The sequence below is a fragment of the Mus caroli genome, chromosome 6, assembly GCF_900094665.2.
Source record: "Mus caroli chromosome 6, CAROLI_EIJ_v1.1, whole genome shotgun sequence".
NCBI classification, from domain to species: domain Eukaryota; kingdom Metazoa; phylum Chordata; class Mammalia; order Rodentia; family Muridae; genus Mus; species Mus caroli.
In genome coordinates, this window is record NC_034575.1 from 39609060 (window position 1) to 39625309 (window position 16250).

At 35.4% G+C, this 16250-nt stretch overlaps 1 protein-coding gene across 1 annotated transcript in view; it reads left to right on the top strand.

Moving 5' to 3' along the window:
- Window positions 1–7396: 7396 nt before the first annotated feature.
- Window positions 7397–16250, top strand: part of LOC115031321 (contactin-associated protein-like 2) — a gene marked incomplete at its 5' end in the record, with an annotated part of 910508 nt that continues 901654 nt past the window's right edge. The window contains one exon of the mRNA XM_029478646.1: window positions 7397–7826. Within this exon, the coding sequence (XP_029334506.1) occupies window positions 7397–7826 (430 nt within the window). The remainder of the gene's footprint in view (window positions 7827–16250) is intronic.

Sequence of the window (16250 nt, forward strand, 5' to 3'; positions counted from 1 at the left end):
TATTAACTCTTGGTTGCTTATGGGAGAAGCTTGAATACAGCCTTGGAGATAGATATCTCATATGGCCTGACTTCCTCTTTGGTACTAACCTTTAAATATTAAATTAGTCTTGGCCCTTGTCCATTTGAAATATTGCTTTATAGTATGGATCAGCCTTGCTGAAGACAAGCAATGTCTCTATACCTTTGTTCTATTCTCAATGAATTAGCATTATTAAACAGTAGAGTATATCAAAACCCTACTATTTCAAAATCTTATGAGGGACCTGAGGTTTGCAAGCCAAAACTTTAGCTGCCAGACAAGCTGGCATCCTGTCTTGGTAGACCCTATTTTCTCACAATAATCTTCAATATTAAACAGATTTCTGAATAGTATGTCAATATGTATTTGATCTTTCTTTTCCTACTACTTTAACGATAGTTTATAAACTTTTCTCCTTGAGATAATTTTTGATAATTTTCGACAGAGAATGTCTTGTTTTTATTCAAAACATTCAGTGTGAATTTACAAAAGAATAAACATGAGGTTCTAGGACTTAGTTCTTTTAATTTCACTGTGTTCATTATCTAGATAATATTATAATAATTAGCATTTAGAAACCACCTATAATACACAAGATATATTACACAAAATTACAGTATATTCTTAAAATAGCCTAATTTCATGAGAGTAAATATCTATCTAACATATACCTGGTAAAGTGAAGCCAGGAAATGTGTATCATGTCATTCCTAGGACTGTTCAGAGACTCAATACAGAACTCTCAAACAGACCCACCCACAATTAGCTGCTTCCTGCCGAACACTTACGCCTTAACGCCTGTTATAACAACATTCAGAACAATGTGTTTAGTCTTCATTTTATACAGCTGCTACTGCACCTTTAGCATAGCATTTAGTAACCTTTATCTCTTCAGGCTTTTGGCAAACATTTCTAGGCGGTTTTAAATTTAAATCTTCACCTCATATGCATAAAGGTCTGGTTTTAAAGCCAAATAAGACTTCATATAAATTAACTTTGCTTGAAAAGTTATTTAAATTAAAAAAATAAAATGTGTTCTTATTGCAAATAAAGATTTCATATTTTTCATGAAATGGTGTTATTATTATAACAATTATCAGATACCAGTTTATAGGTATATGCTGGATTATTTGGTCATTTTCTTTCCTTATTATTCTTGTTTTAACTTGATGTTACATTTTGCCTGGATTGAGAAAACACACTTTAAAGAATAGTTGTCATTCCATTAAATGAAATTCTTAAGAATGATTTTCCTCTTCTAAATAACAATATTTCAAATTGGCACATTTTAACATGTAAAATATATGATACTTTTCTATATACATTCTTCATGAACTAAATTCAGCAAGCCCTTCTCCTATAAAACTAAGTCATATATTTTATTTTCACTGCTATAGCCTTCTTATCTGAGACATAAATTTTTATTCCTCTATGACATAATCAAATAATTGAAGATTTTAAAATAAAAATCACCTCACAAATTTTAAGTTAGATTTGGCAAAACCAAAACTCCAGGTTGCCCAAAATAACTCATATTTTTAATTGCTACTCTTAAAAAGTAGTTATACTGAAATACATGTCTCACTTTAGTTAATGTCACAGTAAGCAAGTTAAAGCTGGACCTTTTGACAGCAACAAACTAATAGATAAGATTAGGGAATGGAGAGGTGAGCCTGTTGTTCAGAGCATTTGCTGCTTTGCAGAGACCCCGAGTTCAGTTCATGGCATATTTGTCTTGTAAGAAGGCCTATTCGGCCATCACTGGAAAGAGAGGCCCATTGGACTTGCAAACTTTATATGCCCCAATATAGGAGAATGCCAGGGCCAAAAGAATGGGAATGGGTGGGTAGGGAAGTGGGGGGCGCTATGGGGGACTTTTGGGATAGCATTGGAAAGGTAATTGAGGAAAATATGTAATAAAAAATATTAAAAATTAAAAAAAAAACAAAAAAAACTACAGCTCAAGGGATCTGCTACTCTCTTCTGACCTCTGCAGGCCAGAAAAATAGTGCATATATGTGCACTTTCCCACATAGAGGTACAAAGATGCAATCATTAATAAAATAAAATAAAATAAAATAAAATAAAATAAAATCTAACAAACACAGTACCATAAGTTAGAATTTTTTTTGTTGTAGTTGTTGGTAGCATAACTCAAATAGCTCTTAAAATAATACAAGAAATTTCCGTTATTCTCAATTGACTGTAAGAGGCAAGACATCCCACACTTAGGACTTGGGCCTTTGATGGATCTAGATCAGACCTGACAACCTTTTCCCTGCACTCTATCTTCCTCTTCCATAGTACCAGAAAGCATTATGTAAGCTGTCAGGGGAAGTAATCAGTCAATAGTTCTAACAAGCTGTGATGCCTATGAACTACACTAATGACTATCATGGCAAGAAATCTCTAAATGTCCATAACCAACAAGATTTAAGGGTGATATAATAGGAAAGAAATCATATTGCCTTGTATACTAATTATCTGGGGTTATCAAAGCCATGGATATTAGAAGAGAACGCAATGCCCACACTTTGGTAGATTGGAATAATACCCTACTGCACTTTCATATTTATCCACATGGATAATTTAAGTTTTACCAAGCAAAAAAGGTTTCCTTGACAGAAAATAGAGACCATTACAGAAAACTGCACCTGGACTGAACACAGAAAGTAAAAGAACAAAAACACGGGGATCCCATCTGCAAAGGCTACTACAACACAAGTCCTGAAACTAAGACTCAGGAAACACCACAGAAGACAGGATGGAATGACTATAAGATTTAGAGAATCAGAAAGTTGACTGTCACTCTATGTCTCCTAGAAATGTCTGCCTAAGCAAGCCTTGAACACTGAGAGTATCAAGAGAAATGCTAACACAGAATGGGGAAAATCTCATGGGGTCTAACCCCTAGACAAAGAGTTTTATGTAACTAATGACCTCCAAGGAGGAAGAATCAGCCTTTCTCAAAGATAACACCCTTTTCTTGTTCATCCAACACAAAATAATCAGCCTGGAGATCATATATATATATATATAAACAAAAATGGACTTGGAAGAGGTATGCTTATATTTGGATGTGTGTGTGTGTGTGTGTGTGTGTGTGTGTGTGTGTGTGTGTGTGTGTGTGTCTGTAAAACAAAGAATCAGAAGATAAAAATTTTAGAGGGGTCAGACATTCAGAGATAATGGGGTGGAAAAGAGAAGCTGTGGGAAGTTTGGAAGAAGAAAATGAAAGAGTAAAGTATTGTAACTTTGTTTAAATTTTAAAATTAATTGTAAAAAGGTAACATTGAATATTGCTTTTATACCTGCTTCTCTTACATACTCCTAAGAATGATTATTAATTGCAAGTATATTCTTATACATGCATTAAATATATTTTTCTGACTACAATGTTTTAATTGGTGCTAAATATCTAGTTGATCATTATTTTGAGAAATTATGTGTATATTTTTCTTTTTTTGTTTATCTTTTTTATTGGATATTTTATTTATTTACATTAAATTTTATTCCCTTACTAGGTTTCCCGTCCATACCCCCTCTATCCTATCCTCTCTTTCCCTGATTCTACGAGGGTGTTCCCCCATCCACCAACTCCTTCTTGCCTACCCTAGCATTCCCCTACACTGTGGCATCAAGCCTTCCCATGACCAAGGCCCTCTCCTCCCATTGATGTTATCAAATCTTTTTCAATATTTTTCTCCAAATAACACTAGACTTTCCACATGTTTCTGAACACAAAGTCATATTTTGACAATTTCAAGCTTGTACAGTTTTCCCAACTATTGATGTTTAATTATGATATTAATCATATAAGACCAAAGGCCTCAAAGCTTTGCTAAGTATGGGTTCCAGCAAATGTTATGCACATCAGGCTTTAGTGTAGGTTTCAGCTCTTTCTCACTAGATTGGGAATCTCAGCCTTTTAGATGTATTTTAGTACCTTCAACAAAACTTGTGGTAAGGTCTTCATAGGGTATAGTGTATGACTGGAAGTTTTCCTTTTAAAATTAGGTAGCAAAAATATTTTGTATGACAAATATGTACCTGCACTGCAAACATTCAATGTTTCTGGAGGCCAAAAGAGGGTCTTAAAAGTCACAAAATTGGAGCTGAAGACAGTTGTGAAGCATCATATAGGTGCTAGGGCCTAATCCATATTCTTGACAGAGTTGAGAAGTCTGTACTCCAAAATAAAATTGTATTTTATGGTAATTGCAAGGCTCATTTGTTTGTGAATGATGACTCTGATTTTTAGTGCTCCATTCAGTAAAGTTTTTCACTTAAAGATAGTGTTAGAGGCCAATTATTTTAGCTCTTTTACCAGTTAGCTACAAATTTAATGGGTTAAAAATATTTTCTTTATAGAGATATTGACAACTCTTCAATTATATTATCAGTATCTGACTAAGGCAAACAAACTTAGCAATTTCACCGTTCTCACTAATAGATATATTCATAACATTTTACCAGATCTTCATCATTTTGAACTGACATCTTAGAAACCCAGAGCTCAAATGAATTTCTCTTCTGTCAACTTGTTTCTGTGAAGTACTTGTTCATAATAATTGAAAGGAACTAATCTTTCTTTCTCAAAAATATTGCAATTTGTCTTTCTTCCAACCATGCCCTTATTTTCTCATTGTATGCCATTGCCCAGAGTTCCACTAGCCTCAAGTTTTGATGTACTTTATTTCCAGATAATGTGACATTTAAGATCATTGCCAAATATACTCAATAATTTTCAAACACAGACACTGATCAGACTCCACTCTCTGAAACATGGTTATCATATATAATAGACATCAGCAGAGCTATCGACTGCCCTTCAATTATATCATCAGTATCTTAGCAAGACAAATAAACTAGAGTTTTCAACCTTCTCACTAACAGACATCAAATTGTTTTACTGTGATTTCAATAATAAAATGGTGAGAAAAATAATAATGGAGCATTAGCATGCAAGGAATCACTATTATTGCTTTCAATATTTTGTATGTAGCTCCTAATAATAAGATCCAGCTAGCAAGATTGAGAAGCAAAAATAATTTTGCTGTAAATTATGTGATGTCTTACAGGCCGATACTCAATGTATTTAGCAACTTCTTTGATTACACATAAAATCAGTCCATGTTAGATAGCATGAAAATGATATAGTTTGGTCTGTATGTCTTTAAAAAACTAGGATGTTTTCCTTTATGTTTTGTTTGACTTTGGTCATTCAAAGAAATGACGATAAACTAAATTTAATTATTTTAGAAAAAAACTAGTTTATGTTAGGAAACAATTAACTAGAAAATATCTATTAAAGCTGGTTTTGCTCAATAATGTAAGATGTATATTGGTTACAAATCTGCTTATTGTACATCTTGAAAGACATATATTGAAATACTAAAAACATGATACTTTCGATTGCTCCCACTTTCTTTTATTCTACCTAAATAAAGTACTTTAGAACCACATTGCTGGCACTTAATACAATAGTTAAATTGAAGGTCATACTTAAACAATTGACTGTTATAAAAAGTTGTGTTCTTTGATGATATGTTTCTCATGTTTTGTTCCTTTGAACTCTTATAATTGGTTGATGAAAGTTGTATATAGAATTCTGGGCTGTGTTCATGGACTTATGAGAGACATTTTCTAATTTGCATAGATACCTATTTTATGATGAGAAGGATGGTTTATAACGTGAGGTATAATATTGTTCCTCTCCACAATTTGTCAACTGTGTGGCTTTTAGTTTTACAGTCTTTACCCAATCTGTAGTTCTTACTAGAACTTGAAATCAATAAGAAAAATAAAAGGCTTAAATTAATGCTGAATCAGGCCCTTTAACACCATACTGATTATGCAGTGAACACATAGTTCTGTTTACAGTAGCTCTTTCTAAGACATAAGCATAACATTAAAATTCAGAACCTATTCAGGGAGTGGGGAAATCATCACAAAATTATTTATTACAAAAAGCAAATGCATATTTATTGCATAACTCTGAAAGACATGGTTACTCCTCCTCAAACCTCCCTAAACATCATTAGGTATTTAGAAGATGTATAATTCTTAATTGTGTCAGTAAAGCCAGTGAAAGGATTGATTCTTTGGGGAGAAAAGAATACAAGTACTTCACTTGGGCTGGATGCTAGGAAAACAAATCAGTGTAGAATGTGGCCAAATAGGAGCTGAGAGATAAAGTTGAGACTTATTAGTAAAATCATCTAAATGATTAGAGAAAACATCCTTTGTATAGACCTTCCTAGTTATTAATACTTGCAACACCTAAGCACACCGAAGTAATTATCATTTGACTACATATTTATTCTACCTTTCCTATTGGATTTGTTTGTGTTTGCGGTGTGTGGTTGTCTCAGCAGCATGTGTTTGGAGGATATATATATATATATATATATATATATATATATATATATGAATTGATTACACATTTAAAACATCTGCATTAGGTACACATGAGCAATCATATCTCTCTCTGCTCAGCCAGTCAGGATGTTTAAACCTGTCACTTGGTCTTAGGACCACTCAGAAGACCTGCCTTTCGGACGCCTGATTGTGATTTTTGGGAGTTCTGAGCTCCAGGAGCCTGTACCATCTCTATTCAAAGGGGAGGAAAGAAGCCAAAGAGAAAGCATCCCAGTAAGAGGTTTTTCCCTCCTACAGCTGTCTGGGTCAGGAACTAGGCAGGTCTGGAGCAGGGTTCTTAGATTACACAGCAAATCACCAACTTCAGCACCGCGGACAGCAGCGCCTCCCACTTAGACTGAGTCGCATCTCTTCATCCTTGGCCCCGACTCCAGTTAATGGACCTGAGACGCTAGCTTCCTTCTCTCTTTTGCTTCCAAAGCTGACGAAGACAGGGCAGAAAGGTTGTTATAGCAAGAGGAGTGCAGTAGGAAAAGAAAAGGAAAAGGAGGAGGAAGAGAAGGAGGAGGAGGAGGAGGAGGAGGAGGAGGAGGAGGAGGAGGAGGAGCAGGGAGGGAAGGGAAACAAGAAGGGAAGGGGGGGAGGCTTCCCTTCCCCAGGCTCGCCCCGTCTGCAGGCACTGCTGGAGGCAGCAGAGTCTCCAGCTCCTGGCTGCGGTGGTAGCTGCTGAGCTCTCTTCCCAGCTAGGGATGCTTCTCAGTGCCGCGCCACGCTGAGGCCGAGCGTGTACGGGGGCTTGCCTCAGCTCTACACATCCTTGATCTCAGCCTGGGAGCTAACAGCCTACTGGAAACCCCTCTGAGTCGCGCTGCCCAGTGGCCACCCAAGCGCTCGCCCGCAGTGGCAACGGCAGCATCACCGGACCCATCGCTCTTGGTTCTTTCCTGCGGTCTGAGTGCTCTCCAGATCCCCCCCACGCGTCCTTTGGTAATTTTTTTCCAGAAGAGAGGGCGGGGTACGTGTCAGTCCCCTCCTCTCCCTCACCCCTCCTATTCCTTCTCGGTTTGAATTTCTTCCCCTGGCATTTCACTGGCTCACAGAGCAAGAGACCAGACCTACACAGAGGGGAAAGCCAGGCTGCGCCTCCCCTGCTGCTGCCAGCCCAGAACTGGAACCTGAAGAGGGTGAGGGGAGAAAAAGCAAAGCAGGAGGAGCTTGGCTTCCTCTCTCATCTGAGGACAGACCGGTTCCCTTCAAGAACCTCACAGAGAGGCAGACTGCATCTCTGCAGCGAGCTTTTGGAGTACCACTGGCCCAGCGGCTAAGGATGGTGATGTCTCTGAGAGCAGGCTGCAGGGCAGCGCTCTCGCTCTGGATTCTCAGCGGCTTCATCTGCAGAGCCTGGACAGCTCCTTCCACGTTCCGTAAGTAGCTCTCTCCTCTTCGGGCTCTGTACTGGAACCACTTCAGTGCCGCATTGGTGTAAGGGCACTCGGGTATCAACTCTGAGGTGCATTCCCAATTCTTGCCCCTGGTGTTTGTTTGTTGGATGCTTCTCGTTTGTAGCCACTGCCGCAGAGAAACTCCAAATCCAGGCGGCTCCTTGTTCAGTGAAGATTTTCATAGTGCTGGATGCTTCTGGAAAGTTGTTCCTAGTCTCAAAGATCGCTCCGCAACTGCTTGGTTAGAGTGATGAGTGTAGTCGTTTCTTGATACCTATCAGTGCAGTCTGGAAATGATTACATTTTACTTAGGACAGAAAACTAGCATAAGTTTTTGGTTTTTATTGATGGTTTTAACTTGTGTTGGTCTGAGGACGAGAAAGGAACATACTTCAAGCAGTTTGGCACCTATGTGTTTACTAAATCTCCTTTGCCCTCCTAGAAAGTTAATGCTCATTTAGCTCTTTGATTGTGTGTATTTTGAAAGTGAGGCTAATGTTGGGACTGACACTGCACTAATTCCTTAGTGGTTTGGGGTAATGAGCCTGACTCATGCAGGCTAGGACTTGGGACAGCCAGTGCAATGGCATAATAAAATGATGGTATGAAACTTTTTAAGAAAATGATCTGACTACTCAAAAATGTGTGGTTCTAAGGGGGGGGGGGTAGAAGAAATGGAAGATCTGGCCCATTTTCTGCATTGCTTTAGAAATTCATAGTGTGCATGAAGAGAGGAAAGGTATAGTTGACTCTGGCTGTGAAAATGTTAAAAGCTGGACTGATTTTCTCTAGCACTTTGTACAGTTTTCCTAAGCACAACCTTGTTTGTGAGATTGGGTGAGTCCATTGGTGAAGGAGTGTGGACTATGAAGTTCAAGGGGAAAAATTCTCCACTTAGGATACATAAGTTCAGAAGTTTCTAGATGTTTCACTCATGATTGCCCCCCACCCCCGTTTAAGATTCTGTGGATGCAATAATGTTTACCTTTGTCTGTATTTCAATATTAATATTATTATTCCACTCTATAAAATATTAAGAGCAGCCATGAAATATGTTTTGCATGTTTTGATGAACAGTCATTGCCAGTGCTATGAGTAGTAATATTTGGACATATTCCCCAAGTATCCTTCAGGAGATTCTTTTGCAGTGTTTAAAGATAGAGATGCAAAAAAGGAGATAACTAAGTTGTAGTGAACTTGAAACTTTAATTTATTCTCAGAATACAAACAAACCTAAAAAAAAAGTGCTGTTTTTATCTGTGTTGATTGTATGGACTAAAACAGAAATTTTAAAGCTACCATTAGTAATTATTTTGATAGAATTTCACTTTAAAATGTGATTGTATAGTAGTATAGAATTTGCTCCCCCTTTTTGTACAGACTATAAGTCAAAATATGTCATGCATTCCTATCAGAGTCCTTACTTCCCAGTAGCTTCCAGAATTCTGTATCTCATCTTTCTGTATGCCTGAGTAGAAAAGGGTCAATCTGAAACATTAACCATGAATCCAGAATTTTGTATTTGCCCTTATTTGCACTGGTATAGTTCAAAGATTCAAAAGTTGTTATTTCGAAAAAAAATGAGCTTAGTTTTTCCTACTTAGAATTCATTGAAGAAAAACACAAAGATCACTATGTTTAAAATTTTTGTGTTTGAGCTTTAGGGTTTATTTAATTGTTATTTCATAACTAAAATAATTAAAATATATATATTGGGTTTAGATAAGGTTTTATTACATTTGAATATAAACTCTGAAACACAAACATAAGTTGCCCTAAAACATCAAAATGAGGTTAATAATGAGTGATGCATAAATTTGCTGAGGAGCTTGAATTTTCAAATTTATTTCATTTTCATATATAATGAGAATATGCATTTTATGTTGTATTTTGTATCACTGCATGACGGTTATGTTTTTAATACATACAAATGTTCCAAGCAGAAATATAGTAACTCCATGAATCTAAGTTAATGAACAGCTCAACCAGGAGGGGTCATCATGACACAGAAAGTAGTAGAAAACCCTAAAAGGAATAGTCTGTGTTGTCTGTGCTTAGAAAATATGAGGGCTATGCTCAAACATCCTGCTTCAGAGTAACTTTGTGGTATAGAGAGTAATTCTTGTATAGATGATTAATATTTCGAGTTTCATATTATACATTTCTGGTGAACCCTTGCTTAAGGCTTGTTGCTTTTTGCTGATCTGGGCATGTACATACAGGCTCCTCATCCTATGTTTGTAGACATATTTTATTTTAAATTAAGAGAAACTTACCTTTTATATTGAATAAAATATGATCTATTTATATGTGATAATAAGAATGATGCAATCCTGGTCTGAGAAATGCATGCTGCCTTTCCTGTGAAGGCTCATATGAGAAGCTCAGAAGGAGCACTTCACCACTAGGGGGTAAATTGATTAGACCATGCTTTTAAGACTTACAGAGCTGCCCTAAATGATAAGGGGCTTAAACTAGGACTTAGTAAGTTTGATCCTTAAGTATGACTAACTTTTTTCTTATGGAAGTATTTACTAATAAAGGCTAATTTATGCGATTCCTATGAAGCCATTCTCATATGAATTACCTGACTCTCATATTACAAAATGTGTTTTGCATGCATTTAAATAATGTCCTACAAATACACTGTGCATTTAGCTTATATATTGTTTAAATATATCACAAAATATAGAAGTATAAAACATATGATATCATATAGGTATCAATAGAGATGTAAATATGTACATAGTTAATTGTTATAGCAATATATATCATTTTTATTTTATTATTAAGGTTAGAGCTAGGCCTTTTCCTGTACAGCTTCAAGCCACTGTCATAAAATCCATGAGAACAGTTTATAGATTATTATTACTGAACACATATATTCTCATCTACATGGTATTTTCAGAGATAATGTACAAAAATAATGTGAAATACAATGTCACTTTACTTCTACTTCAAACAGAATAACAAGTTTGTTAGCAAAGAAAATTTTAACTGAGAACATGATTTTGAGAAGCAAGACTCATTGGGAGAAGGGTTATGTAATTTTTAGATAATGCAAATCAGTAAGAAGAAAAGTGATAACTGATCAGAGATAAATACAAATCTTGTTTTACAGGCATTGGCACTGATACTCAGATTATGATAATTCTTATGTTTTCCTCCTTTCCCACTAGGTAGAACTAATTTTTATAAAAATATACTCCCATGTATTTAATAAATTTTCATATAATCTAATTTAAACATATACGGAAAGAAATATATGCATATATATATATAATTTCATCATTTGTGAGATTTTCAAACTATTATGTACACTATATCTTCAAACATATTTATAATGTATTTTCTTTATTATTTTGAGTAGCACTAATTTTCAAGTTCTATAATTTCTTTAAGCTTCTGTTTCAGTTGTTTGGATTAATAAATCCTATTAGCAAAAATGTATTTAAAATCTTTTAAAGTGAACGAATTATCCTTTGTGTCTGATAAATTTTATACTGATTGAAAGATAAACAGCCTGTGATGTCCAATCAATTTTCATTTAAAAACGATATATTTATTTGTTACAAATACAGTAGACAATATACATATATTCTCTGTTTACAATTCTTAAACAAATTCTAGTATTTATTATGATTAAAATTCTTAAATATAGGCTAGAGAAATTGCTGATTTACTAAACTACATCTTGTGCAAGCAAGAGGACCTGAGTTTGGGTGTCCAGAACCAAACATATGTGAAGATTTCATAGTGCACATCTGTAAGTCTACTGTTGGTGGATTGAAGACAAGCATATTTCCAGTAATTACTCAATAGTCAATGTAGCCAACCATTGAGCTCCAAGTTTAGTGAGATACACAGTTTCAATAGCAGTAGCAAATATGTAATGGAAGAAGGCCTATAATTCTGATTTTCATATACAGTGATCCACATGTTAATGACTGTGTGTACAACCCAAACTATACAGACACATATGTGCTACAAAACTGAAAGAATAAATTTACACAACACCAAAGGACATGGTATACTGGATGGAAAAAAGCCTGCAAAGCCTCACCCTTACATTAGCAACTATAGACAACTGAAGAAAGCTGGAATCAGAAGAGGTGCTCTCTCCCAGGAAAGAGCACAACAATCAGTTCTCTAGTGCCAATTGGTTCATCCCTGAAAACATACATATAAGAAACATTATATGGACCAACTCAGATATATGTAGTTTTATCTATCTATTCTATCTATCTATCTATCTATCTATCTATCTATCTATCTATCTATCTATCTATCTGCATAAATGTGTATATATGTATGCAATAACAGTTAAAAAGGAAACTGTGAATTTAAAGGAGAGTTATGGATAGGTATATAGGAGTATTTGAAGAGAGGAGAAAGAATGTAGATACAAGGTAATTACATTATAATTTAAAGCAATAAAGGGCTAACAGATGCATGTTGTCTGTATACTGATTAATATTAACAAAATGAAGAAATGCAGCATCTATACACATTTTATCATGTTGGCTTTGATTTTAAAAATGTTTTACTTTATCATTTATATTATTTCCAAAGTAAATAATCAAGGACACAATATTGTAAACTAATAAAAACAGTTGCATGTGAAGTATTTTTTTTTATTTTTGTCAATATCATTTGTCTTAGTCAGGGTTTCTATTCCTGCACAAACATCATGACCAAGAAGCAAGTTGGGGAGGAAAGGGTTTATTCGGCTTACACTTCCATGCTGCTGTTCATCACCAAAGGAAGTCAGGACTGGAACTCAGACAGGTCAGGGAGCAGGAGCTGATACAGAGGCCATGGAGGGATGTTCTTTACTGGGTTGCCTCCCCTGGCTTACTCAGCCTACTCTCTTATAGAACCCAAGACTACCAGCCCAGGGATGGTCCCACCCACAAGGGGCCTTTCCCCCTTGATCACTAATTGAGAAAATGCCTTACAGTTGGATCTCATGGAGGCATTTCCTCAACTGAAGCTCCTTTCTCTGTGATAACTCAGCTGTGTCAAGTTGACACAAAAATAGCCAGTACATCATTAACTTACATTGAATGTCACCAGCATCCCCAAAGAGAGATGAGTGTTTTTTAAAAATCAGGTATCAGAAACTTAAGATATATGTGTATGATCATTTAATATGGAGTTGTTTGGAAACCAAATGTTTATTTTTGCTATTTCACATATATATATGAATAGTAATGAAATGACTTTTATGACTTTAACATTATAAGTTAAAAAATAAGGTGAATTCTAACACAGTGAGCACTGAAATTATGGATTTTATCATCTCCTGAAATCTACACAGTCTCTACACTAGGATGTAGATATATGACCTGTTTCTTGGTCATAGTTTTATCTGTGTGTGTGTGTGGGGGGGGGCTATACTTGAAGCACACAGACTCTATGCCAATGATTCCTTCATTGCTTTCCAAAATAGGTGCATGTCACTGGGAAGCACAGGCAGATATATGAAACTCCTCTCCTCATTCATGCCAGGCTGTCATGCCTCCCTGCTCAGTAGGGAGGTACACAAGAAGAACTGGCCTCGGCAATAAGAGTGGTAGTGTGAGGAAAGTGTGAGTGTGTTGATTTGTTCTTCCAATAGCTGGAGAGATTGTTGAGTGTTCAAATGCTGATTAATGAATCCAATTGTCTCACACATATCCCTCATGTCTCTGTGTCATCCTTAATTATAGAGAAGTTAATTTTTGAGATCCACCTAAATGATTTTCTGATCAAGAATTCAAGCAGAGAAGAGAATTTTGATTGTTGTGCAAAATATTGAAAATTTTCATAAAATTATTTTTCATAATTGAAGAAAATGAGCATGAAAAATTTTCTGCAGGCTTTAGAGTCAAGGGCTGAGTAATGTTTGTTTTCTCTCATATGATACACTGTAGGAAAATTTCAGGTTTTATGTGACTTCCTACGTGTTCCATTCACGCCTTCCTTCTACATGGTCCTATTAATGATATTTATTTCAGGGAGAAGTACTTTCCTATCTGGAGTGAATAATATTACCATTTACCACACAGCCTGGTATAAAAGTGGTCCCTGCAGGTTGACTTCCATCTTATTTATGTCATAGGCAGATTCCACAACTTTACTGACCTGTTACTTCTTGTCCACCTTTATTCCTCTTCTCTTTCTCCTTTCTATGCAACTATGAAGACACTGTTACTTTCAGTCATATATCCTGTGCTCAAGACTGTAGCCGTACTTTAAAATCAAAATTGATTATTTCTTCAGTTGAAAACTTTTTTTAAGGAACTATTTAAACTCCTGCTTAGATTATTAAGGTGGCAGACAAATCATACTAACAGCTTGAAGTATCTAAATTTTTTTTTTATATAACACTCCAGATTTTTAATCCTCCCCTGATAGTAGGAAATATGGAAATAAAGATGTAGTCATTGGCTCTGAGTTTGCTTGCTGAAGATAACATATTTTTGGTACACTGTAAAAGTGTGGAAGAAATATAGAAGTGCTCCTGAGAACTACAGTCCACATTTTACTTCTGCTTTAAGCTTCTTTGAAATAAATGCCCTCATAAATACAAATAGTGATTACATTTTTAATGTCTGAGTGATTTGAAAGTGAAAATTTAACCTTGGGAATATTTAAGTAGGTAAGCATCCTTAAACATAGAAGATAATTTGCTTATTTAGAGTTCTGTCTTTTTCAGTATATCCATTCCTTTGTTATTTGCAAGGAAATGGTGGGCCGCGATGTGAATCTCAAGAAATAACAGGCAATAGAGGTGTGACCTACATACACACTGTCAGATTTGCTAAGCCTTTGCTGTGCTGTGTGGTGCAGCTAAGTTAGAATTGAGTTATATAAACTTTAATGAAATTCAACAAGGATTTACTCACCTCACTGTCATAATGTCATGTTGGGATAATATGTGAAAGAAAAAGTTTTCTATGTGTCACAATTTTTAACTAACCACTGTGACTATATCAGCTTTGTCTTTCTGTAATACTATTATTTGAAAGGTATGCATGGATAAAAATACATGTGCACAGTCTGAATAAAGCAGTCTTTGAAGTGGAGGAACATCATGAGTTAACAGATGAAACACTAAATTTGAATTTTTATCATCTAAAAATTTAAGGTGCCTTTTGTGACTCATATGGACCTAGTTATTTTGAATTAATGCAAAATGTAGGCTGATTAAATACAAGTGCACTGCTAGTTCACTTTCCTAGGGAGCCACAATTCAATTGAATTATTGTTTGTAAAACTATGTAACATCTACTGTTAAACAATTTTTGCCTATATTTTAGATAGTAAGCAGTGCAGTGATGGCTCACGCCTTTATTTCTAGCACTCAGGAGGCAGAGGCAGGCAGATTTCTGAGTTCAAGGCCAGCAGTGTCTACAGATTGAGTTCCAGGACAGCCAGGACTATACAGAGAAACTCTGTTTCAAAACAAAACAAAACAAAACAAAACAAAACAAAAACAAACAAAAACAAACAAAAGCAAACAAACAAATGGAGGAATATTTTAACCAATACCATGTTGCCAAATGTTACCATATTTAGGGGCATTGTTTTATTTAAGTTTGCTGATCACAGAGAATAAAATAGCCTGTTCTTCTTTATATTGCTTAAACTGTTAAAAACTTGTATTAGGACTTACAATTTAATAAATAATTGATATATTTTTAGTTCAAAGTAAATATGTTCAGAAGAATTAAATATCATGTTCCAAAAATATTACTTTTCAGATAATTAAAGGAGTGAATTAGGCTATTAGCATTTGGAATTTCAGGTTTTCAGATTAATAAAGGAAAATTTATTTTAAAATGAACAAGGAACATTTTAATTCAGGGATTATTTTTTTCTACTTGAGTTTCCCCTAGCCACAAAATACTTGAGGCACGATATGACTAAGTGTCCTCCAAAGCATGGTGTAGGAAGTAGCCAATCATGTGCCAGTAAAAAAAGGTTAAGTTCTACTCATCAGCAACCAGTAGGTTTTCAAATAACTTTTATTAGTCATCAAAATGATGCTTATCACTTAAATAATTGGACAAACTATTTTCTTATACAAAACAACATAAAATTGTGCCTTATGTGTGTGTGTGTGTGTGTGTGTGTGTGTGTGTTTCATGAAAGTAATAATGGAATGTTCAAGAATAAGATTATACCATGTCTAAATGAGGGCGTTACCTGAATAATGAAAGAGGAATACAAATTTTAGCCTGGTGGCACACACTTTTGAGTACAGCACATGAGAGAGAAAAGAATTTGGATCTTTTGAGTTCAGGGCTAGCCTGGTCTACATAGTGAGTTTGAGTTTCAGGATAGCCAGGAAATGAGAGAGGGAGAGAGAGAGAGAGAGAGAGAAAGAGAGAGAGAGAGAGAGGAGATTTATTGGTTTTA